The sequence below is a fragment of the Tachyglossus aculeatus genome, chromosome 22 (assembly GCF_015852505.1).
Source record: "Tachyglossus aculeatus isolate mTacAcu1 chromosome 22, mTacAcu1.pri, whole genome shotgun sequence".
Classification (NCBI taxonomy): domain Eukaryota; kingdom Metazoa; phylum Chordata; class Mammalia; order Monotremata; family Tachyglossidae; genus Tachyglossus; species Tachyglossus aculeatus.
In genome coordinates this window covers 48,011,645-48,039,566 of record NC_052087.1, presented here as the reverse complement: position 1 = coordinate 48,039,566, position 27,922 = coordinate 48,011,645, and the positions used below count along the sequence as shown (strand labels likewise).

General features: G+C 49.6%; 1 protein-coding gene across 9 annotated transcripts in view; it reads left to right on the top strand.

Moving 5' to 3' along the window:
* The window catches only part of NRXN2 (neurexin 2), a 221,523-nt gene that overhangs the window by 164,940 nt on the left and 28,661 nt on the right, over positions 1 to 27,922 (top strand). For 6 of the 9 annotated variants that reach the window (XM_038764060.1, XM_038764058.1, XM_038764059.1 and 3 more), the window contains 2 exons: positions 8,292 to 8,381; positions 12,777 to 13,102. In XM_038764060.1, the coding sequence (XP_038619988.1) occupies positions 8,292 to 8,381; positions 12,777 to 13,102 (416 nt within the window). The remainder of the gene's footprint in view (positions 1 to 8,291; positions 8,382 to 12,776; positions 13,103 to 27,922) is intronic. The other 3 variants (XM_038764062.1, XM_038764061.1, XM_038764065.1) reach the window with 1 other exon arrangement.

Sequence of the window (27,922 nt, the reverse complement as noted above, 5' to 3'; positions counted from 1 at the left end):
GGGAGCAGTGCCAGCAGGGAGGGAGAGAGGGGGGGAGGGAGAGGGAGAGAGAGAGAGAGAGAGAGAGAGAGATAGAGAGAGAACACAGTGGGGAAGAGAGAGGCGGGGGGTTAAGGGGGCAGTGCCAGTAGAGAGAGAGAGTGAGAGGGGGGCAGGGGCAGCGGGGAAGAGAGAGGCGGGGGGCATAGCCAGAAGGGAGGAGGGAGAGAGAGAGACGGGGTCAGCGAGGAGAGAGGGGCAGGGTCAGCGGGAATCAATCAATCAATCGTATTTATTGAGCGCTTACTGTGTGCAGGGAAGAGAGATACAGAGGGGCAGTGCCAACGTGGGCGAGGGGGAGAAAGAGAGAGACACACAAACGGGGTCAGCGGGGAGAGAGAAAGGGCCAGCGGGAGGGGGGAGAAGGGAGAGCGAGAGAGACGGGGTCAGCAGGGAGAGAGATAAGGGGGCAGGGTCAGCGGGAAGAGAGAGACAGAGGGGCAGTGCCAATGTGGAGGGGGGGAGAGATGGGGTCAGCAGAGAGAGGGGCAAGGCCAGTGGGGGGAGAGAGAGGTCAGCGGGAGAGGGGCGAGGTCAGCAGAGGGGAGAGAGCGAGTGAGAGAGGCGGGGTCAGTGGGGAGAGAAGAGACCCAAAGAGAGAGAGAGATTGAGGCAGAGAGATGGGGCCAGTGGGGAGAGGAAGAGAGAGGCAGGGCAAAGGAAAGGGGGGATGAGAAAGAGGAGGAGGAGGAGCAGGGGAGGGGCGGCCTGGTCTACCGAGAAATGGAGGGAAAGGGAGGGAAAAGACAGACCAGTCTGGGAGTGGCTGGGGGTTGCCCCACTGCTGGGGGATGTAAAGGGAAGAGGACGTGGCGGGGAGCCCATCAGGAGAGAAGGGACTAGGGGTGGGTCTAAGGGGAATGGGAAGAGGGGAGTGGGAAGAGGAACTCCAGGATGACACAGAGGTCCTGGAAGGGAGAGGGTGCTTGGGGAGGTTTGGGGGTTACCAGGAACTATGTGTGGGGGCGAATGAGGGGACGGAGCATTCTGGAAGGGAGGTGAAGTGTGGGGAGGAGGGAAAGGGGGGAAGGGAAGGGTGAACGAGAGAGGAACAGGATGAACAAAGGAGAGAAAAAGCACAGAAAGTTAAAGAAAAAAATGTAGGGAAGGAGAGAGAAAGGCGGATTTGGGGGCAGAAAATTACCTAATGGATAGACTACGAGAATGGGAGTCAGAAGGACCGGGGTTCTAATCCCAACTCTGCTAGTTGTCTGCTGTGTGACCTTGGCCCAGTCACTTAATTTATCTGTGCATTAGTTACCTCATCTGAAAAAATAGGGATTAAGACTTTGAGCCCCATGTGTCCCACATGTCACACCTGATTAGCTTATATTTACCCCGGTGCTTAGTACAGTTTCTGGCACATAATAAGCACTTAATACCATTTTTTAAAAAAATAATTGGAGGCTATTTGGAGAGTTCCAAGGACAGAGACAGAAAGAGATGCAGAGGTATGGAGGATACTCTGAAGCGGAGTAAGAGAGCCCTAAAGGCATACAGAGAGAGTGAGCCGTGAGAAAACAGGCACAGGGAATGAAGCTCAAAGATTCCAGGAAACAGAGACATGTATGCAAAGCAAAATAGAGAGAAAGGGAGATGCAGAGAAAGAGCTGGAAACGAAGGCAAGAAAACATGGTGGAAAAAAGCCATGAGCTACAGAAACACAGCAAAGGAGGGGAACAAGAGAGAAATGGAGAGAAGAGAAATGCAAGAGACCCAGATCCAGTGTTTAAAAAAAAAAGAAGAGCTGCAGAGATGTGCAGGGAGGAAGTTTTACGGACATGGAGGGAGGCAGAGAGAAGGGAAAGCCTTTAAGGGAAAAAGAAATGAAAAGTTTCGAAGAGAGTGATTCAGAAATGGAGGAGAAAGGATGAAGAGACATGGATGCTGAAAGACTCTGAGAGACAGTCATGCAGGGGCCTGTGAGAACCAGGCCTGCTAAGAGATGCCCTGAGATGCCTGGAGTGAGATTCAGAGACCCAAGGGAAGAGATTCAGAGATCTGGTAGATGGGAGACTGAGGAATAAACACAGACACAGACACACACGCACACACACACACACACACACACACACACAATTGAAGAAACTCAACCGTGTGGATGAGTTGCAGGAACAACAGAGTCAGAGAGCGACAGACACTCAAAAAGAGGTAGAGGAAGATCCGGAAACATGTGGCAAAAAATTTTGGAACAGAGACCTTCAGAGAGAGAGTTGCAGAGACTGAAGCATGCTGTTGCAAAGAGACAAATACGGAGAGACTGAGAGAGGAGGAGACACAGGGACAGATGATCCTAATGGAGAAACAGAGATGGAGAGAGAGAGATTGAGATTGAAAGACCCAGACTCTGTAAGAGCTGGGAGCAACAGGGCTTCAGTGGGAGGCCAAGCCCAAACCCTGGAACCTTGCCCAGGAGGCGTGTGAGTGTGCGAGTGAGGGTTCAGAGAACATTCATTCATTCATTCAATCATATTTATTGGACACTTATTGTGCACAAAGCACTGTGCTAAGTGCTTGGGTGAGTAAAATGCACAAAAAACAGACACACTCCCTGCCCATAACGAGCTTACAGTCTAGAGCAGGAAGAAATGAGTGTCACAGGTGTTGGGACCATGGCATAGACCATTCATTCAATCCTATTTATTGAGCGCTTACTGTAGGGGGTGGGGCCTGAAGCCATCCCTGCTGCGTTTTGGACCCCCAAATTCCAGCCCGGGACAGGGCACTTTGGGTGGAGCAGAGCAGTGATACCCTCTCAAAACAGATGCTTACTTAGGGATTGGGTCAGCAAACCCAGAGAGACAGATAGATGCTTATTCAGTCAATCAATGGTATTTATTGAGTGCTTACTGTGTGCAGAGCACTGAACTAAGTGCTTGGGAGGGTTCAAACTAACAGAGTTGGTAAACACTTTAGTAGAGCCTGAGCCCCAGCCTAATATAAGCTCAGACCCCATCAACCACACACCCCAATCAGAGCCTCACCCAGAAGCAGACAGAAAGTTTCAGGCCAGAGGCAGGATGTGGGTGAGGGTTGGCAGTGAGACAGACAAGATTGTGGTAAGGTGAAGAGGTTGGCTTTTGGAGGAGTGAAGTATGCCAGCTTGGTTGTAATAGGTAATCAGGGAGGTAAGGTAAGTGGGGACACGGTGTTTGAGGGCTTTAAAGCCAATGGTAAGGAGTTTCTACTTGATCTGGAGGTGGATGGATAACTACTGACTACTGGAGGTTCTTGAGGAGTAGGGAAACATGGATTGAATGGCTTTGTATAAAAATGATCGGGGCAGCAGAATGAAGTATGGAACTGGAGTGGGAAGAGACAGGAGGCAGGAAGGTCAGCTAGAAGGCTGATGCAGTAATCAAGGCAGGATAGGATAAGTGCTAGAATTAACAGGGTAGCAGTTGGAAAGGACAGATTTTTAGTGATGCTGTGAAGGTTGAACCGACAGGATTTTGTGGTAGGTTGAATATGTGGTCTGAATGAGAGATGAGTCGAGGATAATGTCGACGATAATGCCGAGGGCATGGGCTTGTGAGACGGATGGCGGTGGTGTCCACAGTGATAGGAAAGTCAGGGGCAGGTCAGGGTTTGAGTGGAAAGATAAGTTCTGTTTTGCTTATGTTAAATTTGAGGTGTCTGCAGGACATCCAGATAGAGATTTCCTGAGGGCTGGAGGAAATACCAGACTTCAGAGAAGGAGAGAGATCAGGGCTGGAGGTGTGGATTTGGGAATCCTTCGCTTAGAGATGATAGGTGAAGCCGTGGGAGTGAATCAATTCTCCAAGGGATTAAGTGTAGATGGAGAATAGAAGGGGACCCAGAAATGATCCTTGAGGGATTCCCACAGTTAGGAGGTGTGAGGCATTCATTCATTCAGTCGTATTTATTGAGTGCTTACTGTGTGTAGAGCACTGTACAAAGAGCTTAGGAGAGTACAAAACAATAAACAGACACATTCCCTGCGCACAACGAGCTTACAGACTACAGAGAGGGGAGACAGATATTAATATAAATAAATAAATGACAGATATGGACATAAGTGTTGTGGGGCTGAGTGGGGGGAAGAAGAAAGGGGATAACAAGGCAACGCAGGCAGAGGAGGATCTCTTTAAAGAGACTGAGAATAAGCGGTCAGAGAAATAGGAGGAGGACTAGGAGAGGACAGTGTCAGTGAAGACGAGGTTGGATAATATTTCCAGAAGGGGCTCGAAGGCAGCTGAGAGACCTAAGATAATTAGGATGGAGCAGAGACCGTTGGATTTGGCAAGAAGGTGATTGATGACCTTCGAGAGGGCAGTTTTGGTGGCTTGAAGGGGGTGGAAGCCAGATTGGAGGGGGTCAAGGAGAGAATCGGAGGAGAGGAATTTGAGACAGTGGGTGTAGCATTTGGAAGAATAGAACAGAGTTGGTTGGTAGACATTTCCCTACCCACAAGGAGCTTACAGTCTAGAGGGGTGGAGAGGGGAAAGGGGGAGTTCAGATGATATTCATGTACCCATAAGCAGACAAATACTGTAACTAGAGACCAGTAATTTTCTGGGAACACCCTGAATTCCTATAGGGAATTGGAGCCACTCCATCCCTATAGCCTTATATCCACACACCAGCCCCCAGACATGCACGATATAGCCCACATCCAGACTTCCCCAGTAATAATAATAATTGTGGTATTTGTTAAGCACTTAGTATGTGCCAGACACTGTATTAAGCGCTGGGGTAGATATTAATAAATTGGGTTGGACCCAGTCCCCGTCCCATGTGGAGCTCACAAACTTAACCCACACTTTACAGATGAAGTAACTGGAGCACACAGAAGTGAAGTGACTAGCCCAAGATCACACAGCAAAGTGGCAGAATGGGGATTAGAACACAGGTCTTTCTGACTTCTGGGCCAGGGCTCTGACACATTTAAGGGTGGATGCCCCATTCACTCCCCACCAGGGGCCTGGCCCTGGCCCCGTCTGTCACTCAATCAATCAGTGGCATCTGTTGAGCACTTATTTGTGCAGAGCATTATACTAAGCGCTTAGGTGAAGACAAACAACAGAATTAGCAAATACGGTCCTTGCCCCAAACCAGTTTACATTCTGGAGGGGCTGCCAAGGAGCCAGGAGAGGAGTTAGAAGCTGGGACGTGAGGAAGGCCAAGGCTTCTGGTGGGAGAAAGGGAAGCAGCCAGTGCGGTGGGCATTCATTCATTCAATCGTATTAATTGAGCGCTTACTGTGTGCAGAGCACTGTACTAAGCTCTTGGGAAGTACAAGTTGGCAACATATAGAGATGGTCCCTACCCAACAGCGGGCTCACAGTCTAGAAGGGGGAGACAGACAACAAAACCAAACATACTAACAAAATAAAATAAATAGAATAAATATGTACAAGTAAAATAAATAAATAGAGTAATAAATATGTACAAACATATATACATATATACAGGGCAAGTAGAAGGTGGAAGAGAGGGAGGAAGGGAAAGAAGGGGAGAGGTGTGGGAGAGGCAGCGAAGGAGAGCAGGATTGGGGGCTGGCTTGAATGGTAGCCAAGAGGAGGAGGGATGATGGTGAAAGGCAGATAGAGAAGAGAATAGGGGAGAGGCAGGGATAGAGGGAGGGTCAAGGGAAAGAGAGGGGAGCCGGCCAGGAGACTGATGGGCCTGGGAGAGGAACCTTGGACAGACTCTAGACTGTAAGCATATTCCTTGTGGTGGAGGGAATATGTCTGTTTATTGTTGTATTGTCCACTCCCAAGCGCTTAGTCCAGTGCTCTGCACACAGTAAGTGCTCCATAAATATGATTGGATGGATGAATGAATGCATGAAAAGGGCGAGGTTGGGGGTCGAGGCAGGACGAAGGGCGCAGGGCAAGGAGATGGTGAGGGGTCGCGGGGCTTTGAGAGAAGCAGCGTGGTTTAGTGGAAAGAGCATGAGCTTGGAGTCAGAGGATGTGGGTTCTAATCCCTCCACTTGTCTGCTGTGTGACCTTGGGTAAGTCAATTCACTGCTCTGTGCCTCAGTTATCTCATCAATAAAATGGGGATGAAGACTGTGAGCCCCACGTGGGACAACCTGCTTACCTTGTATCTACCCCAGCGCTTGGAACAGTGCTTGGCACCTCATAAGCGCTTAACAAATACCACCATTTTTTTTTGAGGGATAGGGGGCAGGGAGACTAGGAGGCTATTGTACTCAACTGGTGCTCAGAGCAGAGAACCCCCTTCCCTTGCTCATTCATTCATTCAGTCGTATTTATTGAGCGCTTACTGTGTGCAGAGCATTGTACTAAGTGCTTGGGAAGTTGGCAACATATAGAGACGGTCCCTGCCCAACAGCGGGCTCACAGTCTAGAAGGGGGAGACAGACAACAAAACAAAACATGTGGACTAACTCAGCAACTCCTGGGTTCCCAGCCCTATTGCCTGGTTCCTCTTTTGGGGTGAGGGTGGCTCTTGCCCCCGGGCAGCTCTGGCCAGCAGGAACAGGGGCACAGGATGCCAGGCTGGGCAGGTATTGGAGCAGCAGAAGTGGCCATGGGCTTGGTCCAGGGGCCGAGCGTCCCCCACTCTGAGCAGCCTGTGCTACCCGAATGTCAAAGGGAGGGGAGAGGCAGGGATTGGGATGGGAGAGGAGAAGGAGGAGAATGGGGAGAGGATTGAGACACTGACTCTGTGTTCTTGTGTGGGTCGGGGAACAGTAAAGGGACAAGCAGGGGTGATGGGGAGTGGGTGAAGGAGAGGGAGTGGAGGGGGTGCAGGCTGGAGGGAGCTTGTCAGGCCAGGAGAGGAGGAGGGAAGGAGAAAAAGCACCGTTGTTGGGTAGGGACCATCTCTATATGTTGCCGACTTGTACTTCCCAAGCGCTTAGTCCAGTGCTCTGCACATAGTAAGCGCTCAATAAATACGATTGAATGAATGGATGAATGAAAAATCAGGTCAGTCACTCAGTCAATTGTATCCATTGAGCGCTCACCGTGAGCAGAGCACTGGACTAATCGCTTGGGAGAGTACAGTATAACAGTATACAGATACATTCCCCACCCACAACGGGATTACGATCTAGAGTGGGAGATGGACCTCGATAGAAATACATAAATGACAGATGTGTCTATAAATGCTGCGGGGCTTGGAGGGGGGATGAATAAAGCGAGCAAATCAGGGAGGCGCAGAAGGGAGTGGGAGAGGGGGAAAGGAGGGCTGAGTCAGGGAAGGCCTCTTGGAGAAGATGTGTCTTCAAGCAGGGTGATGGGGTGGGGAAAGCAGGGGAAAACGGCGGGGGTGGGTGGGGGGGCTTCTCAATTCTGTGGTAAATGCGTGTGCCGGCGGGCATCCCCCCCAAATAATGCCGCATAAACCCCGCTTAATCCTCCCCCACCACTAAACCACTTTCTAAACCTAGTAACCGTTCAGGACTGCCGCCTCCTCCCACCCCCACCTAAACCCTCTAAACGCCCCCCACTCCCAACCGGTCCCCCTCCCCCGGGACGGGGAGCCACCGGCAAACCTCTAAAGTTGCTTTTAACCTCGGACCCTCCGGCTACTGGCCCTCTCCTTTCGTAGTCATTCCTCTCTTGGTCTGGGACCATCTGGGAGGTGTGTGTCGGGGGATGGCTTAGTGGAAAGATCACGGGCTTGGGGGGCAGAGGATGTGGGGTCTAATCCCGGCTCCGCCACTTGCCTGCTGTGTGACCCTGGGCAAGCCACTTAGCTTCTCTGGGCCTCAGTTATCTCATCTGTAAAATGGGGATTAAGACTGTGAGCCCCACGTGGGACAACCTGATCACCTTGTATCTACCCCAGTGCTTAGAGCAGTGCTTGGCACGTAGTAAGCACTTAACAAACACCATCATTATGATTATTAAAATGGGATTAAGACTGTGAGCCCCACATGGGACAGCTTGATTAACTTGTAACCACCCCAGCGCTTAGAACAGTGCTTGGCACATAGTAAGCACTTAACAAATACTGTTATTATTATTTCCCCGAGAAGGTGCTGTGTGAAGCCTGGGGATGACCCGAGGCTGCGTGGGTGGGTGGGGGGAGAGAAACCGGGGTCGCGGGGTGGGGCGAGAGGTGCGGGGGGCTGCAGAATTCCCACCTCCTGCTTCCCGGGGGGAGGCGGGAGGGGGATTTTCCCTTCCCGCTGGATGCCGCCGCCGCCGTCGCCGCTTGCGCTGATTCTCCTGAGTTCTGAATAATTACTTTTCTAATTCCTTTGGACTTCACCTTCTGAGAAACCTGCTGTCTCTTTAAACTTTTCCAAGGAAACTTTGATAACGAGCGCCTGGCGATTGCTAGACAGAGAATCCCCTACCGGCTTGGTCGAGTAGTAGATGAGTGGCTGCTCGACAAAGGTAATTAACCAGAATTAATTAATTAATTCACTTAAAAATCACAATCTTAAAGGTGCGGAGCTCCCCCATCCCGCACAGCCTCCTTTCCACCGTCCTCACCTGCCCGGCCGTCCCCAGGTGGAGGGAAAGTGGGTCGCCCCAGGCCTATGGGAAGAGAGAGCCTACCGGGAACCCAGGAGATTGGGGGTGGGTTGATGTTCCAGCTGTCATTAGCTGCGGCATTTCTGGTATCCCCCAGACAGAGATTTCTCCCCTCCGGGCCCTGATGGGCTTGGGAACTGGAAGGTCTCATCGAAGGAAGTAGGATTGAGAGTCCTCTTTGGATCAGTAGGAGGGTCCAAGTCTTAGGGAAGCCTGGAGGAGCTGCAGGGGGAAAAGGAAGGGTCTCTAGGAAGCAACGACAGTGATGGGATTGGGAGGGGTTTTAGGGGCCCAAAATCTGGCCAGAGACAGAGAGAGAAACAGAGAAAGAGAGACAGAGAGAGAGATAGGTCCTAGGCCCAGGGCCGTGGCAGAGGTCCTTGTGGAGATCAGGGGCTGGACTGGTTTCCGCCCTGGGGCCGTCTCTATATGTTGCCGATTTGTACTTCCCAAGCGCTTAGTCCAGTGTTCTGCACACAGAAAGCGCTCAATAGATCCGATTGAAGGAAGGAAGGAAGGAAGGAAAGGTCGAGGGGAAGCGAGATGGGGGTGAGGGAGGTGGCCCAGAGTCGCCTCGTGCCAAGCCAGAGACTGAGAAAGGGCAGAGAGGATGCTAGCGTGTAGAGAGGCCCGGAAACAGAAGAGACTTTGGTGGGTCTCCTGAAATTTGGGGGCAAGGGACAGATTCAGGCCCTTTCCTCGGCCCCTGCAATAACCTGGGGGCAAGCTCTGTACCTTTAAGGCTAAACCTGGAAGGGGGAAATAGAACTGTTAAACGTCCACCTAACCAGCTGCTAACTGTGCTTTTAAATGTCCACTGGGGGCCAGCCCCAGCTAAACCCCCTAACCTCCCATCTCAGACCCCAGGGGACTAAACACGCTGATAATCAGATGTGATAAACCCGCGAGAAACCTTCAGGACAAAAAGTTAAAGGGACTGTAACGACTTTGAATCGCTAAACCAACCAACCAACCAACCATCCGACCCAAAACACTGTATCGTGCTGCTTTCTCTAGCTGGGCAAGCTTTAACCCTTTGAGGAGTGGGGGGGGGGGGGCATTGGCTCAGCCTGCATCTCCCCCCCTTCGTCACCCAACCCCCTGGAATCGGAGAGGACGAGGGAGAGCCTGGGCTGAGGCTGCGACAGCTCGTGACCCAGGACCAGTGGGGTGGGGGCCGCGTTGGATGGAGATGGACAGAGCGGTAGTTAGAGGGAGTTAGAGGGACAGAATGAGAAATGGGGATGAAAGAAGAGAGAAGGTAGAGGGAGAAGGAGAGGGGGAGAGAAGATAGATAGGGAGAGATAGGTAGTTGGGTAGAAAGAGGTAGAAAATAATAATAATTATTATTATTAGGGTAATTGTTAAGCAGCTTGATTGGCTCAGTGGAAAGAGCGCTTAGTACAGTGCTCTGCACACAGTAAGCGCTCAATAAATACGATTGAATGAATAGCCCGGGGTTTGGAGTCAGAGGTCATGGGTTCGAATTCCAGCTCCACCACTTGCCAGTTGTGTGACTTTGGGCAAGTCACTTCACTTCTCTGGGCCTCAGTTCTCTCATCTGTAAAATGGGGATGAAGACTGTGAGCCCCACATGGGACAACCTGATCACCTTGTATCCCCCCAGTGCTTAGAACAGTGCTTGGCACATCGTAAGCGCTTAACAAATACCAACATTATTATTATTATTATTAAGGGCTTACGATGTGTCAGGCAATGTACTAAGCGCTGGCATGGATACAAGCAAATTGGGTTGAACAGAGTCCCTTGGCCCCTTTGTTCACTACACCATGCTGAGAGAGGAGAAACAGGAGAATTGGTGTAACCTAACTGGATATAGCACGGGCCTGGGGGCCAGATGGACCTGAGTTCTAATCCTGGCTCCACCACTTGTCTGCCGTGTGACCTTGTGCAAGTCACTTCACTTCTCTGGGCCTCAGTTACCTCATCTGTAAAATGACTGTGAGCCTCATGTGGGAAAGGGAGTGTGTCCAATCTAATTAGCTTCAGCGCTTAGAACAGTACTTCCATTCAGTTATTCATTCAATTCGATCGTATTTACTGAGCCCTTACTGTGTGCAGAGCAGTGTACTAAACGCTTGGGAGAGTACACTACAACAATAAACAGACACATTCCCTGGCCGCAAAGAGCTTACAGCTGGGATGACACGCAAATTCGTGAAGCGTTCCATATTTTTCTATTTATTGTATTTTGTTAATATGTTTGGTTTTGTTCTCTGTCTCCCCCTTCTAGACTGTGAGCCCACTGTTGGGTAGGGACAATCTCTATATGTTGCCAACTTGTACTTCCCAAGCGCTTAGTACAGTGCTCTGCACCCAGTAAGCGCTCAGTAAATACGATTGATTGATTGATTGGGTGGGGAGAAGCAGCGTGGCTCAGTGGAAGGAGCCCGGGCTTTGGAATCAGAGGTCATGTGTTCAAATCCCAGCTCCGCCAATTGTCATCTGTGTGACCTTGGGCAAGTCACTTTATTTCTCTGGGCCTCAGTTCCCTCATCTGTAAAATGGGGATGAAGACTGTGAGCCCCCCGTGAGACAACCTGGTCACCTTGGAACCTCCCCAGCGCTTAGAACAGTGCTTTGCACATAGTAAGCGCTTAATAAATGCCATTAAAATCAATAGAAATAAATGACAGATATGGACATAAGTGGTGTGGGGCTGGGAGGGGGGAAGAACAGAGGAAACAAGCCAGGGTGATGCAGAAGGGAGTGGGAGAAGAGGAAAGGGGGGCTTAGGGAAGGCCTCCTGGAGGAGATGTGCCTTCAATAAGGCTTTGGGTGGGGGAAGTAATTGTCAGATTCAGGAAGAAGAGAGAACGAGGTGGAGGGCGGTGGGGATGTGCCTTCAATAAGGCTTTGGGTGGGGGGAGTAATTGTCAGATTCAGTAAGAGGAGAGAACGAGGTGGAGGGCGGTGGGATAGAGGAGAGTTAGAGGTGGGGAGGTAGAGTTAGAGGAAGAGGGATAGACAGGGAGAGCCAGGAAGAGAGGGAGGAAGAGGCGCCTGTGGGAGTGTGGGCTTGACTAAGGTGGCAGACAAATGTCCGGGCTTGGGGCTGCAGAGGGATCGAGATGCTGCGTGAAACCGGGCCTTGAGTGGGTACAGCTGGCGTCACGAGTTGGCCCGTCCTCAGCCCGGGATGGGGGTGGAAGTGGGCGAGCGGCACCCTAACACTCTAAACAAGATCGCTAACGAGGAGCTAAACCATAAGCTAAAGAGGGCTAAGCCAGATCCTTAAAACCCCCAGCGCCAGGAGCTGAGCGGCGGGGGGCACAGTGTCAGCCCCTTGCCCCCCACTCTTTCGCCCAAAACCAAACGTCAAAAACCAGAGCTAAACCTAAACTTAAACATAATAAATTTATTTTCTAAAAGCAAACAAAAACCAAACGCCAAGAAACAAAAGCAGCAAACTCAGAGGGTTAAACCGACCCCCAGATCCGTTTAAAACCGAACCTCAGCACTAATTCCGAGCTCTAACCGGCTGCATAAAGTCCAAGCGAAAACAACCACACTGGAGCGTTTTGGCTGACAGTGGCGCGAGGTCCCTTTAACGTTTTTCATTCCGATGCTTGGAGATCCTGGTGGGCCTGGGACCCTGGGGTTGGGGTCGGGGGGCTGGCAAGGCTTCGAAGTCCAGAGATGAGAGAGGAGGGGGCTGGGGGGCAGAGTTTGGGGGGTGAGGAGGGTGTGTGAGTTGTGTCTCCTGCTACCTCTTGCTGTTTCTGGCCTTCTCTTTGTGTATTTCTCTCTGTTCCTCCCTAATTCGTTCCGGCTCTGTCTGAACCCCTCTCTCTGTCTCTGTCTCCTGCTTGCTCGGTGTCGGGGCCTGGAGCTGGATGTTCGGGTGGTTGGGGGCAGAGCTGGGGTGAGGGGAGAGGGAACAGAACGGGGAAGGAAACAGACGAGGGGGAGTCGGAAAGGAAAGGAAGAAGAGGCCGGAAGAGGAGATGAGTTCCCTTCGAACTGGGGAGGTGCCCCTGCCCCCCACCTCGTGAGCCCCCCGGGTGTCCCCTGCCTGGCTGGCTGGGGACCTTGGCTGATAAGGACTTTCCCTTTGGTTGTCTATCCCGGTCCCTTTTCCAACCTCTCTCCTTTACCCCATTCTCACTCCCCATCTTCCCACCTCCCTTTCCTCATCCGCTGGGCCTCCTGCGTCCCCCATCCCTCCTCCTGCCCCTTCCCTCTTTTCCCCTGCCCTTCCTCTCCCCCTCACCCCCATCCTCGCCCCGGCAGGCCGTCAGTTGACCATCTTCAACAGCCAGGCGGCCATCAAGATCGGGGGCCGGGACCAGGGCCGGCCGTTCCAGGGTCAGGTGTCCGGCCTCTATTACAATGGGCTCAAGGTGCTGGCGTTGGCCGCCGAGAGTGACCCCAATGTGCGGGCCGAAGGTCACCTGCGCCTGGTCGGGGAGGGGCCGTCCGTGCTGCTCAGCGCCGAGACCACGGCCACCACCTTGCTGGCCGACATGGCCACCACCATCATGGAGACCACCACCACCATGGCCACCACCACCACGCGGAGAGGCCGCTCGCCCACGCTGAGGGACAGTACCACCCAGGTGAGTGGTCCTGGGGGGCGGGGGAAGCAGCCAAGGGAGCCCCCCACCCCTTTCTCCCACTGTCATGGACCAGCGCTCCTGGGCCGCTGCTCCCTGGAAGGGGCTGTTGCCATGGAAACCTCATCCTTGCATTCATCATCATCATCAACATCCTTGCATTCATCATCATCATCAACATCCTTGCATTCATTCATTCATTCAGATTTATTGAGCGCTTACTGTGTGCGGAGCACTGTACTATCAATCAATCCATCGTATTTATTGAGCGCTTACTGTGTGCGGAGCACTGTACTATCAATCAATCAGTCGTATTTATTGAGCGCTTACTGTGTGCGGAGCACTGTACTATCAATCAATCCGTCGTATTGAGCGCTTACTGTGTGCGGAGCACTGTACTATCAATCAATCCATCGTATTTATTGAGCGCTTATTGTGTGCGGAGCACTGTACTATCAATCAATCCATCGTATTTATTGAGCGCTTACTGTGTGCAGAGCACTGTACTATCAATCAATCCATCGTATTTATTGAGCGCTTACTGTGTGCAGAGCACTGGACTAAGCGCTTGGGAAGTACAAGTTGGCAACACATAGAGACGGTCCCTACCCAACAGTCTAGAAGGGGGAGACAGAGAGCAAAACAAAACATATTAACAAAATAAAATAAATAGAATAGATATGTACAAGTAAAATAAATAAATAAATAGAGTAATAAATACGTACAAACATATATACATATATACAGGTGCTGTGGGGAAGGGAAGGAGGTAAGATGAGGGGGATGGAGAGGGGAATGAGGGGGAGAGGAAGGAAGGGGCTCAGTCTGGGAAGGCCTCCTGGAGGAGGTGAGCTCTCAGTAGGGCCTTGAAGGGAGGAAGAGAGCTAGCTTGGCGGATGTGGGGAGGGATGTGGGGAGGGAGTACTACTACTACTACTACTAATAATAATAATGGCATTTATTAAGCGCTTACTATGTGCAAAGCACTGTTCTAAACGCTAAGCGCTTGGGAAGTCCAAGTTGGCAACATATAGAGACGGTCCCTACCCAACAGTGGGCTCACAGTCTAGAAGCGGGAGACAGAGAACAAAACAAAACATATTAACGGAATAAAATAGAATAAATATGTACAAATAAAATAGAGTAATAAATCTGTACAAACATATACATATGTTTGTATATATATATACAGGTGCTGTGGGGAGGGGAAGGATGTAAGGCGGGGGGGGATGGGGAGGGGGAGAGGAAGGAGGGGGCTGAGGGTGAGGGGCAGTGCCAGCCCGGGTGAGTAAAGGGGTCAGGTGCGGATGGAGGGGCCTCCTTAGCAGCTGTCCCGAAGATCATCCTTAGTCTGTCCTGTGTCTGCCGTGTGACCTTGAGCACGTCGCTTAATAATAATAATGATGGCGTTTATTAAGCGCTAACTATGTGCAAAGCACTGTTCTAAGCCCTGGGGAGGATGCAAGGTGGTCAGGTTGTTCCACGGGGGGATCACAGTCTTAAGCCCCATTTTACAGATGAGGTAACTGAGGCCCAGAGAAGTTAAGTGACTTGCCCAAAGTCACACAGCTGACAATTGGATTAAGACTGTGAGCCCCCCGTGGGACAACCTGATTACCTTGTAACCTCCCCAGCGCTTAGAACAGTGCTTTGCACATAGCAAGCGCTTAATAAACGCCGTCATTATTATTATTATTATAATCCAGGCTCCACCATTTGTCTGCTGGGCGACCTTGGGCAAGAAACTCCACTTCTCTGGGCCTCAGTGACCTCTTCTGAAAGTGGGGATAAAGAGAGTGAGCCTCATGTGGGACAGGGACTGTGTCCAACCCGATTTTCTTGTATCCATCCCAGTGCTTAGTACAATGCCTGGCACAAAGGGCTTAACAAATATAATAATAATTATTATTATTGTTAACAAATACCATTAAAAATATCAATGCCGGACTGGGTTCTGCCTCCCTGAAGGGGCCATTCTCGCGCCCCTGGGAGGTGAGGGTAGAGAGTCAGGGCTGGGGGTGGGTGGGTGGGGAGCAGAGCGTTCAGAGGTGAGAGGCACATGGACCTAAGGGTCTGGGGGTTGTAGAGAAGCAAAGTGGCTCAGTGAAAAGAGTGTGGGCTTTGGAGTCAGAGGTCATGGGTTCAAATCCCGGCTCCACCAATTGTCAGCTGTGTGTCTTTGGACAAGTCACGTAACTTCTCTATGCCTCAGCTACCTCATCTGTAAAATGGGGATTAAGACTGTGAGCCCACCGTGGGACAACCTGATCACCTTGTAACCTCCCCGGCGCTTAGAACAGTGCTTTGCACATAGTAAGCACTTAATAAATGTCATCAAAAAAAAGGAGGGGGGGGGGATGTGAGGGGAGCTGAGGACGGTCCTGTGTTGATGAGGGGCGGGGAATGGACTGAACCAATCAGGAAATGAAGTGGGGAATGAACGTACTTGTCAAAGGAAGGGGGAGGTGTGGTAAGTACTATAGGGGACAGAGTGGACAGCACCAGTGCGAGGTGAAGAGTAGGGTTGGGGGCGGCAGTTCCCCTCTGGGGGAAGGATGGGGTGGGCACTACCGTTCTGGGAAGTAGGGCTGGGGGTGGGCAGTACCACCATAGGGGATAGGGCTGGACGTTGGCAGTACCACCATGGGGTTAGAACTAGGCTGGGCAGTATCACCATAGGGGGTAGGGCTGGACGTTGGCAGTACCACCGTGGAGTTTAGAGCTAGGCTGGGCAGTACCACCATAGGGGCTAGGGCTGGACGTTGGCAGGACCACCATGGGGATTAGAGCTAGGCTGGGCAGTACCACCATAGGGTGTAGGGCTGGTCGTTGGCAGTACCACCGTGGGGGTTGGAGCTAGGCTGGGCAGTACCACCGTAGGGGGTAGGGCTGGATGTTGGCAGTACCACTATGGGGGTTAGAGCTAGGCTGGGCAGTACCACCAAAGGGGGTAGGGCTGGACGTTGGCAGTACCACTATGGGGGTTGGAGCTAGGCTGGGCAGTACCACCGTAGGGGGTAGGGCTGGATGTTGGCAGTACCACTATGGGGATTAGAGCTAGGCTGGGCAGTACCACTATGGGGTTTAGAGCTAGGCTGGGCAGTACAACCATGGGGCATAGGGCTGGACGTTGGCAGTACCACCATGGGGGTTAGAGCTAGGCTGGGTAGTACCACCATAGGGGTTAGGGCTGGACATTGGCAGTACCACCATGGGGGTTAGAGCTAGGGTAGGCAGTACAACCATGGGCTATAGGGCTGGGGTGGGCAGTACCACTCTTCGGGGGGAAGAGGTGGGGTGGGAACTACCACCTGGTGAGGGGAGGGCTGGGAGGGGGTACCACTTTGGGAGAAGGACTGGGGTGGACACGACCACTCTGGAGGGGAGGGTTGGGGTGGGCAGTATTACTCTGGTGGGAAGGGCTGGGGTGGGCAATATTATTCTGAAGGGAAGGACTGGGATGGGCAGAACCATTCTGTCCGGGGAAGGGCTAGGGTAGGGAGTATTACTCTGGGGGAAGGGCTGGAGTGGGCACTGCCACTCTGGGGGAAAGGCTGGGATGGGCAGTAGCACTCTAGGGGGAAGGGCCAGAGTGAACAATACCACTCCGGAGGAGGGCTTGGGAGAGAAGCAGCATGGCTCAGTGGAAAGAGCCCAGGCTTTGGAGTCAGATGTCATGGGTTCAAATCCCGGCTCCACCACGTTGTCAACTGTGTGACTTTGGGCAAGTCACTTCACTTCTCTGGTCCTCAGTTACCTCATCTGTAAAATGGGGATAAAGACTGTGAGCCCCACGAGGGACCACCTGATCACCTTGTAGCCGCCCCAGCGCTTAGAACAGTGCTTTGCAACATAGTAAGAGCTTAATAAATGCCATCATTGTTATAATCTGGGGAAAAGGCTGAAGTAGGCAGTACCACTCTGTGGGGAAGGGCTGGGGTGGGCAGTACCACCCTGAGGGAAGAGTTCGTAGTGGACAGCACCACTATTGGGGAAGGCTGGGGTGGACAGCACCATCCTGGGCAAAGAGTGAGCACCCTGGAGGAAAGGTTGGGGTGGAGAGCACCACCCTGGGGGAAGACCTAGGGCTGAGCAGTACCATCCTGGGAATCTGGCTGGAATAGACAGCACTATCCTGGGCAACGAGATGGGGTAGATGGCACCACCCTGGGGGGAGAGCTAGTGGTGGGCAGTACCATCCGGGGCAACGAGATGGAGTAGACAGCACCACCCTGGGGGGAGAGGTAGTGGTGGGCAGTACCATCCTGGGAGAATAATAATAATAATAATGGCATTTGTTAAGTGCTTACTATGTGCAAAGCACTGTTCTAAGCGCTGGGGGGGATACAAGGTCATCAGGTTGTCCCACGTGGGGCTCACAGTCAATCCCCATTTTCCAGATGAGATAACTGAGGCTCAGAGAAGTTAAGTGACTTGCCCAAGGTCACACAGCAGACCTGTGGTGGAGCCGGGATTCGAACCCATGACCTCTGACTGCAAAGCCTGGGCTCTTTCCACTGAGCCACGCTGCTTCTCTAGAAGGGCTAGTGGTGGGCATCATCACCCTGGAGGAAAGGCTGGTGTAGACAGCACCACCCTGGGGGAAGAGCTTGGGGGGGACAACACCACCCAGGGGTTAGAGTTAGTGGTGGACAGTGCCAACCAGGGTTAGAATTAGTAGTGGACAACACCACCCTGGGCGAAGGGCTGGGCAAGCAGTATCATCCTGGGGGAAGAGGTAGTTTTGGGATAGTACCACTTTGGGGGAAGGGCTTGGCTAGCAATTATTCATTCATTCATTCATTCACTCGTATTTATTGAGCGCTTACTGTGTGCAGAGCACTGTACTAAGCGCTTGGGAAGTACAAGTCAAGTTCTAGTTACATAGTGGCTAGAATACTGGGTCATCTCCTCTCTGGTCTCCAGTCTCCCTCTCACCACCTCCAATCTTTACTACCCACTACGGCATGGATGACTTTCAATCAATCAATCAATCAATCAATCATATTTATTGAGCGCTTACTGTGTGCAGAGCACTGTACTAAGCGCTTGGGAAGTACAAGTTGGCAACATATAGAGACAGTCCCTACGCAACAGTGGGCTCACAGTCTAGAAGACTTTCCTGAACCACAGCTCAACATACATCTCTCCTCTCCCCAAAACCCTTCGTTGGTTCCCCATGCCTCTCCACAGCAAACAAAATCTCCTCCCCATTGGCTTTAAGGCTTTCTCCACCATCTTGGTATTTGTTAAGTGCTTACTATGTGCCAGGCACTGTAATAATAATAATAATAATAATAATAATAATAATGGCATTTATTAAGCACTTACTATGTGCAAAGCACTGTACTAAGTGTTGAGGTGGATACAAGCAAATCGGGTTGGGCACAGTCCCTTGGCCCATGTGGAGCTCACAGTCTTAACCCCCAGTAATAATAATAATGATGGCATTTGTTAAGACCTTACTATGTGCAGAGCACTGTTCTAAGTGCTGGGGGGGGGGATACAAGGTGTTCAAGTTGTCCCACTTGGGGCTCACAGTCTTAATCCCCATTTTACAGATAAGGGAACTGAGGCTCAGAGAAGTTAAGCGACTCACCCAAGGTCACACAGCAGACATGTGGTGGAGCCGGGATTCGAACCCATGACCTCTGCCTCCAAAGCCCGGGCCCTTTCCACTGAGCCATGCTAGATGAGGTAACTGAGGCACAGAGAAGTGAAGGGACTTGCCCAAGGTCACACAGCAGAGAAGTGGCAGATTCGGATCAGAACCCATTCATTCATTCAACAGTATTTATTGAGCGCTTACTGTGTGCAGAGCACTGTACTAAGTGCTTGGAAAGTACAATTTGGCAACAGATAGAGACAATCCCTGCCCAGCAATGGGCTGATAGTCTAGAAGGCCTTCTGACTCCCAACTTGTGCTCTATCCACTGTGCCGTAGTCCTACCCTGTGAGAAGAGCTAGTGATAAACAGTACCACTGTGGCGGAAGGACTGTGGTAGACCTCACCACCCTGGGGGATGAACTAATGGTGGACAGTACACCTTTGGAGGGAAGGCTGAGGTGGCCAGCACCACCCTTCATGAATCAATCAATCAATCAATCGTATTTATTGAGCACTTACTGTGTGCGGAGCACTGTACTAAGCGCTTGGGAAGTACAAGTTCTAGCGCTTAGAACAGTGCTCTGCACATAGTAAGCGCTTAACAAATGCCATCATTATTATTATTATTATTATAGTACTAGTACAAGTACAAGTTTGGGAAGAACTAGTGGTGGGACAGAACCACCTGATTTGCTTGTATCCATCCCAGTGCTTAGTACAGTGCCTGGCACATAGTAAAAGCTTAATAAATCTCATTATTAGTATTAACCACTTTGGGAGAAGGGCTGAATTGGACAGCACCACCCTAGGGGGAGAGCTAGTGGTGGACAGCAGTATTCATTCATTCATTCAATGAGCCCTTACTGTGTGCAGAGCACTGTACTAAACCCTTGTCAGAGTACAACAATAAACAGACACACTCCCTGCCCACAATGAGCTTACGAGTCTAGAATCTTAGAACAGTGCTTTGCACATAGTAAGCGCTTAATAAATGCCATTATTATTATTAGAATCCTTGGGGAAAGGGCTGAGGTAAATAAACAGTTCCACCCAGGAGAGGGGCTAAAGTGTGCATTTTTCTTCACATAGATGAAAAATAGATAAAGTGGGGACAGAGATTGGGCTGAGGCATGAAGGGAGAGGAAAGAAGGACGAGGAAGGTCCGTGATGATGGTTACCCTCACTAGGTTTTAGAGCCCAGTAAGGACTACCACTGACCCACCTCAGCTCCAGGGCTGTTGCCATGCCAGTTGGAAGCAGATGGAATCACATCTTCCCCGCCCCTGCTTGGCATGTTTCGCAGTGGAGCTGCAGAGGCTGGAGACTGTGGTGCCACAGACTTAAAACTGGCTCTGCTGTTGCTCCTGAGCTTCAAGAATCCCCCAAGGATGAGGATCCTATTGTGGGCAGGGATTGTCTCTCTTTATTCCTGTATTGTACTTTCCAAGCGCTTAGTACAGTGCTCTGCACACACTAAGCACTCCATAAATATAACAAAAACCGCACCATTCTGGTGAAAGAGCTTGCGGTGGACAGTACCGCTCTGAGGGAAGGGCTGGGGGTGGCAGTAACTCTCTAGAGAAGACCTAGTACCATCAATCAATCATATTTATTGAGCGCTTACTGTGGGCAGAGCACTGTACTGGCTAAGAGATGGGGCACCCAGCACCATCCTGAGGATGGAGTAATGGATAAATAGTCCCCGTTTGGCAGGAGCTCGGCAGCAGAAGGTGCTCCCCTCGGGGAGGGCTTTGGCTAGAGGAAGGAGTTGTGGGTGGATAATAGCACCCTGGGGAAGAGGAGATGGATGGTACTTACCAGGTAACAATAACGATGATGATGGTATTTGTTAAGCGCTTACTATGTGCCAAGCACTGTTCTAAGCGCTGTAGTGATACAAGGTAATCAGGTTGTCCCAGATGGGGCTCCCAGTCTTAATCCCCAGTTCCCAGATGAGGGAACTGAGGTTCAGAGAATAATAACAATAATGATGGCAATAATAATTATTATGGTACTTAATAATATGGTGATGTTTAAGCACTTACTGTGTGCCAGACACTGTACTAAGTGCTGGGGTGGATACCAGCAAATCAAATTGGACACAGTCCCTGTGCCACGTGGAGCTCACAGTTTCAATCCCCCTTTTACAGATGAGGTCACTGAGGCCCAGAGAAGTGAAGTGTCTTGCCCAAGGTCACACAGCAGATATGTGGTGGAGCTGGGATTAGAACCCAGGTCCTTTTGATTGCCAGGCCCGTGCTCTATGCACTACATCATCGCTTACTATGTCCCAGACACTGTACTAAATGCTGGGGCAGATACAAGTTAATCAAGTTGGACACAGTCCCTGTCCCACATGGGGCTCACAGTCTTAATCCCCATTTGACAGATGAGGTAACTGAGGCCCAGAGAAGTGAAATGACTTACCCAAGATCGCACAGCAGACGCATGGTGGAGCTGGGATTAGAACCCAGGTCCTTTTGACTCGAAGGCCCAGGCTCTATCCACTTGGCCAAGCTGTGAAAGGAAGCAAGGTGCCCCCCAGGTGAGGGGCACATATGTGGCTAGCCCCTCTTGGCTGAGGGAAAGCTAAGAATCCCAGTAATAATAATAATAATAATAATAATAATAATAATAATAATAATAATAACAATAATAATAATAATAATATTTGTTAAGCTCCTACTATGTGTCAAGCTCTGTTCCAGGGTAGATACAAGCTAATCAGGTTGGTGGTAATAATAATAATAATAATATTTGTTAAGCTGTTACTATGTGTCAAGCTCTGTTCCAGGGTAGATACAAGCTAATCAGGTTGGTAATAATAATAATAATAATAATAATAATAATAATAATAATAATAATAATAATAGTATTTGTTAAGCTCTTACTATGTGTCAAGCTCTGTTCCAGGGTAATAATAATAATAATGTTGGTATTTGTTAAGCGCTTTCTATGTGCCAAGCACTGTTCTAAGCGCTGGGGTAGATAGAAGGCAATTAGGTTGTCCCACTTGGGGCTCACAGTCTTAATCCCCATTTTACAGATGAGGGAACTGAGGCACAGAGAAGTTATGTGACTTGCCCAAGTCACACAGCTGACAAGTGGCGGGGCCGGGATTGGAACCCACAACATCTGACTCCCAAGCCCGGACTCTTTCCACTAAGCCACGCACAGCATTTGGAGAGTATAATTCAGCAGAAATAGCAGACACGTTCCCTCGCCATAACATTGTTCCAAGAACGCTGTATTGTGTAACATCTCAAAGTGGTATTTGGCTCCACCAGGGCAAGGTTTAGACTAGATTCTGATTGGATTTATCTAAGCTAATCAGATTGGACACAGTCCCTGTCTTGACACCTGTCCACATGTTTTGTTTTATAATAATAATAATAATAATAATAGCATTTATTAAGTGCTTACTATGTGCAAAGCACAAAGCACAAGGTGATCAGGTTGTCCCACGGGGGGCTCACATTTTAATCTCCATTTTACAGATGAGGTAACTGAGGCCCAGAGAAGTGAAGTGACTTGCCCGAAGTCACCCAGCTGACAGTTGGCGGGCCGAGATTTGAACCCATGACCTCTGACTCCAAAGCCCGGGCTCTTTCCACTGAGCCATGCTGCTTTTGTTGTCTGTCTCCCCCTTCTAGACTGTGAGCCCGTTGTTGGGTAGGGGCCGTCTCTATATGTTGCCAACTTGGACTTCCCAAGCGCTTAGACCAATGCTCTGCACACAGGAAGCGCTCAATAAATACAATTGAATGAATGGATGAATGAAATGTCCCACATGGGCCTCACAGTCTTAATTCCCATTTCACTGAGAGGTGAAGTGCCCATGTATAGAGTTAGGGGTGCTCATGTGCAGAGATAAGACTGTAAGCCCACTGTTGGGTAGGGGCCGTCTCTATATGTCACTAACTTGTACTTCCCAAGCGCTTAGTACAGTGCTCTGCACACAGTAAGCGCTCAATAAATACGATTGAATGAATGAATAAATAACAGTGCCCGCTTGCAGAGGTAGAGGTGCTCGTGTTCAGAAATAGGCATGCTCTTTTGCAGCAGGCCCCTGGGCACAATGGGGTACTCATATGCAGAGATAGAGGGGCCCAAGTGCAGCTTTGGGGTGCCCATGTGCAGAGATGCGGGGGGCCTTTGTGAAGCAATGGGGGTACCTTTATGTAGAGAAGCAGCGTGGCTCAGTGGAAAGAGCACGGGCTTTGGAGTCAGAGGTCATGGGTTCAAATCCCGGCTCCACCAAGTGTCAGCTGTGTGACTTTGGGCAAGTCACTTAACTTCTCTGGGCCTCATTTACCTCATCTGCAAAATGAGGATTAAGACTGTGAGCCCCCCGTGGGACAACCTGATCACCTTGTAACTTCCCCAGCGCTTAGAACAGTGCTTTGCACATAGTAAGCGCTTAATAAATGCCATTATTATTATTATTATAAAGGCAAAGGCAGAGGTACCCATTCACCCACGCAGAAGCAGCGTGGCTCAGTGGAAAGAGAACGGGCTTTGGAGTCAGAGGTCATGGGTTCAAATCCCGGCTCTGCCAATTGTCAGCTGTGTGATTTTGGGCAGGTCAGTTAACTTCTCTGTGCCTCAGTTACCTCATCTGTAAAATGGGGACTAAGACTGTGAGCCCCTCGTGGGACAACCTGATCACCTTGTATCCCCGCTGTGCTTAGAACAGTGCTTTGCACATAGTAAGCGCTTAACAAATGCCATCATTATTATTATTATTTGCAGAATTGGGGTGTCAGTGCCCAGAGATAACAGTGCCTCTTCATAGAGATAGGGGTGCCCATGTGCAGAAGTAGCAGGGGCCAGTTGCAGAGATGGAGATAATAACGATAATAATAATAATAATGATGTCATTTATTAGGCACTTACTATGTGCAAAGCACTATTCTAAGCGCTGGGGAGGTTATAAGGTGATCAGGTTGTCCCACGGGGGGCTCACAATCTTAATCCCCATTTTACAGATGAGGTCTCTGAGGCACAGAGCAGTTAAGCGACTTGCCCAAAGTCACACAGCTGACAATTGGTGGAGCCGGGATTTGAACCCATGACCTCCAACTCCAAAGCCCATTCTCTTTCCATTGAGCCACGCTGCTTCTCCAATCCCGGCTCCGCCACTTGTCAGCTGTGTGACTTTGGGCAAGTCACTTAACTTCTCCCTGCCTCAGTTACCTCATCTGTAAAATGGGGATTAAGACTGTGAGCCCCGCGTGGGACAACCTGATTACCTTGTATTCATTCATTCATTCATTCATTCATTCATTCATTCAATTGTATCTTTGTATCCACCCCAGTGCTTAGAACAGTGCTTGGCACATAGTAAGCGCTTAACAAATACCATAATAATAATAATGATAGATCCAAGCTAATCAAGTTAGACACAGTCCCTGTCCCACATAGAACTCACAGTCTTAATCCCCATTTTATTCATTCATTCATTCAGTCGTATTTATTGCACTTGGTGCAGAGCACTGTACTAAGCACTTGGAAAGTATAATTCAGCAACAAAGAGAGACAGTTCCTGCCCACACCGGGCTCACAGTCTAGAAGAGGGAAGGCAGACATCTAAACACGTAAATAGGTATCAATACCATCAATACAGGTAAATAGAGTTAGAGATATATATGCACATCAATCAATCAATCAATCATATTTATCTAGCACTTACTGTGTGCAGAGCACTGTACTAAGCGCTTGGGAAGTACAAGTTGGCAACATATAGAGACAGTCCCTACCCAACAGTGGGCTCACAGTCTAGAAGGGAGAGACAGAGAACAAAACCAAACAAATTAACAAAATAAAATAAATAGAATAGATATCAGAACAATAGAACAGGCATTAATATAAAAAAATAGAATTATAGATATGTACACATATACACAAGTGATGTGGGGTGGGGAGGGGGAATAGAGCACAGGGAGCGAGTCGGGGTGAGATGGAGGGGAAGGGGAGCTGAGGAAAAGGGGGAATTTGGGCTTTGAAGGGGGGAAATGTGATTGGCGCATTTGAGGAGGGAGGGCATTCCAGGTCAGAGGTAGGATTCATTCATTCATTCATTGTCGTATTTATTGAGCGCTTACTGTGTGCAGAGCACTGTACTAAGCGCTTGGGAAGTACAAGATGGCAAGATATAGAGACGGTCCCTACCCAACAGCGGGCTCACAGTCTAGAAGCGGGAGACAGAGAACAAAACAAAACATATTAACAAAATAAAATAAATAGAATGAATATGTACAAATAAAATAGAGTAATAAATACATACAAACATATATACAGGTGCTGTGGGGAGGGGAAGGAGGGGAAGAGGAAGGAGGGGGCTCAGCCTGGGAAGGCCTCCTAATAATTGTTCCTTCGAACAATAATAGTAATAATAATAATAATAATGATGATGATGGTATTTGTTCAGTGCTTACTATGTGCCGAGCACTGTTCTAAGCGCTTGGGGGGGATACAAGGTCATCAGGTTGTCCCCCGTGGGGCTCACAGTCTTCATCCCCATTTGACAGATGAGGGAACTGAGGCCCAGAAAAGGGAAATGAGGAGGTGAACTGAGGCCCAGTGAAGTGACTTGCCCAAGGTCATGCAGCAGACAAGTGGTAGAGCCAGGATTAAAATCCAGGTCCTGAGTCCCGGGCCCATGGTCTATCCACTAGACCATGCTTCTTCCCCAAGTGCTGCTTTCCCAAGCGCTTGGGAGAGTCGGGTACAGTAGCTGTAGACCCAGTCCCTGCCCTTGCGGAGTTTGCGGTCTAGTAGGGGAGGAACTTACAGTTTGGCCAAAGGCAGGGGGAGAGAGTGTCAGGGGAGGTGGAAGGGGTCAAAAATGAGCAATACCCTTTTTTTTGGTCAAGAAAAACAAGGTGCATAGACACTCCACTCAGGTGAGGTGGGCCGTGCCAAGGAGGCAAGAGGGAGGAAGGGCAGTACCATCCACAAGAGTATAGGGGAACTGATAGAACCATCAAGGCAAGAAGGATATTGGACTCTACTATCCAGGAGGTGAGGGGGAGACCTATGCTGCACTTATGTCAGCTGTAATTTATTTATTAATAAAAATGGCATTTATTAAGTGCTTATTATGTGCAAATAATAATAATGATGGCATTTGTTAAACGCTTACTATGTGCAATGCACTGTTCTGAGTGCTGGGGAGGATACAAGGTGATCAGGCTGTCCCACGTGGGGCTCACAGTCTTAATCCCCATTTTACAGCTGAGGGAACAGGCACAGGGAAGTTCATTCATTCATTCATTCAATCATATTTAGTGAGCGCTTACTGTGTGCAGAGCACTGTACTAAGCGCTTGGGAAGTACAAGTTGGCAACATATAGAGACGGTCCCTACCCAACAGCAGGCTCACAGTCTAGAAGGGGGAGACAAACAACAAAACAAGAAATGTGGACAGGTACCAAGTCGTCAGAACAAATGGAATTAAAGCTAAATGCACAGATATATAAACAGATAAATAAATAAATTACAGATATATCACTTGGACATAAGCCCCCCCATATTTTCTGGAATAATCATTTCAACTTTGGTAGTGGCCAGAGCCCGGCTCCACTGATGATGTAAAATGATTTTGTAAGGTTGAGGGTCTCTCCATTTAGGTCTTGATACTGTTCATTCATTCAATCGCATTTATTGAGCGCTTACTGTGTGCAGAGCACTGTACTAAGTGCTTGGGAAGTACTGTTCTCTGTGCTCCTATTTTATTTGACATTCCATAAAGATCATGCCCATTGTGCCCCCTTGTCTGAAGCCACACTGAGATTCTTTGTTACGGCCACAATCTTAAGTGACTTGCCCAAAGTCACACAGCTGACAATTGGTGGAGCAGGGATTTGAACCCATGACCTCTGACTCCAAAGCCCGGGCTCTTTCCACTGAGCCACGCTGCTTCTCCTGCTGCTCCTGCTGCTTCTATCTAGGAGGAGAGGGGGAGACCCCTGCTGCACTTATGTCCATATCTGTAATTTATTTATTAATAATAATAATAATGGCATTTATTAAGTGCTTACTATGTGCAAAGCACTGTTCTAAGTGCTGAGGAGGTTACAAGGTGACCAGGTTGTCCCACGGGGGGCTCACAGTCTTTACCCCCATTTTACAGATGAGGTAACTGAGGCACAGAGAAGTTAAGTGACTTGCCCAAAGTCACACAGCTGACAAATGGCGGTTAATGTGTGTCTCCCCCTCTAGACTGTAAGCTTGTTGTAGGCAGAGAATGTGTCTGTTATATTGTACTCTCCCAATCACTTAGATGTAGGAGAAGCAGCGTGGTTTAGTGGAAAAGGCCTGGGCTTGGGAGTCAGAGGTCGTGGGTTTGAATCTCGGCCCCGCCACTTGTCAGCTGTGTGACCCTGGGCAAGTCACTTAACTTCTGGACTGTGAGCCCGCTGTTGGGTAGGGACTGTCTCTATGTGTTGCCGACTTGTACTTCCCAAGGGCTTAGTACAGTGCTCTGCACACAGCAAGCGCTCAATAAATATGATTGATTGATTCTCTGTGCCTCAGTTACCTCATCTGTAAAATGGGGAGTAAGACTGTGAACCCCACATGGGACAACCTGATGACCTTGTATCTACTCCAGCACTTAGAACAGTGCTTGGCCCATGGTAAGCGCTTAACAGATACCATCATCATCATTATCAGCGCTTAGAACAGTGCTTTGCACATAGTAAGTGCTTAACAAATACCATTATTATTAACACAATGCTCCCAGTAAGCGCTCAGTAAATACAATTGACTGATTGACTGATTGATTGGTCTTACTGCCAGATGAAGGAGGAAAGGCAGTATCATCCTCCAAGTAAGGGGAAAGGTGGATGGTCCCATTCATTCGGGTAGAGATAATGTAATAATAATAATGATAATAACAATGATAATAATAATGATAGTATTTGTTAAAAACTTACTATGCACCAAGCATTGGGTTAAATATGAGATAATCTGATTGGACACAGTCCCTGTCCTACATGGGGCTCACAATCTAAATGGGAAGGAGAACAGGTATTTATTCCCATTTTTCCAATAAGGAAACTGAGACAAAGGGAAAGCAGGTGACTTGCGCTCAAGTTCTCAAGCTCTCAAGTTCTCAAGTAAGCACTTAATAAATGCCATCATTATTATTCACATAGCTGAGAAGCGACTTGGCCTAGTGGATAGAGCACAGTCTGGGAGTCAGAAGGATG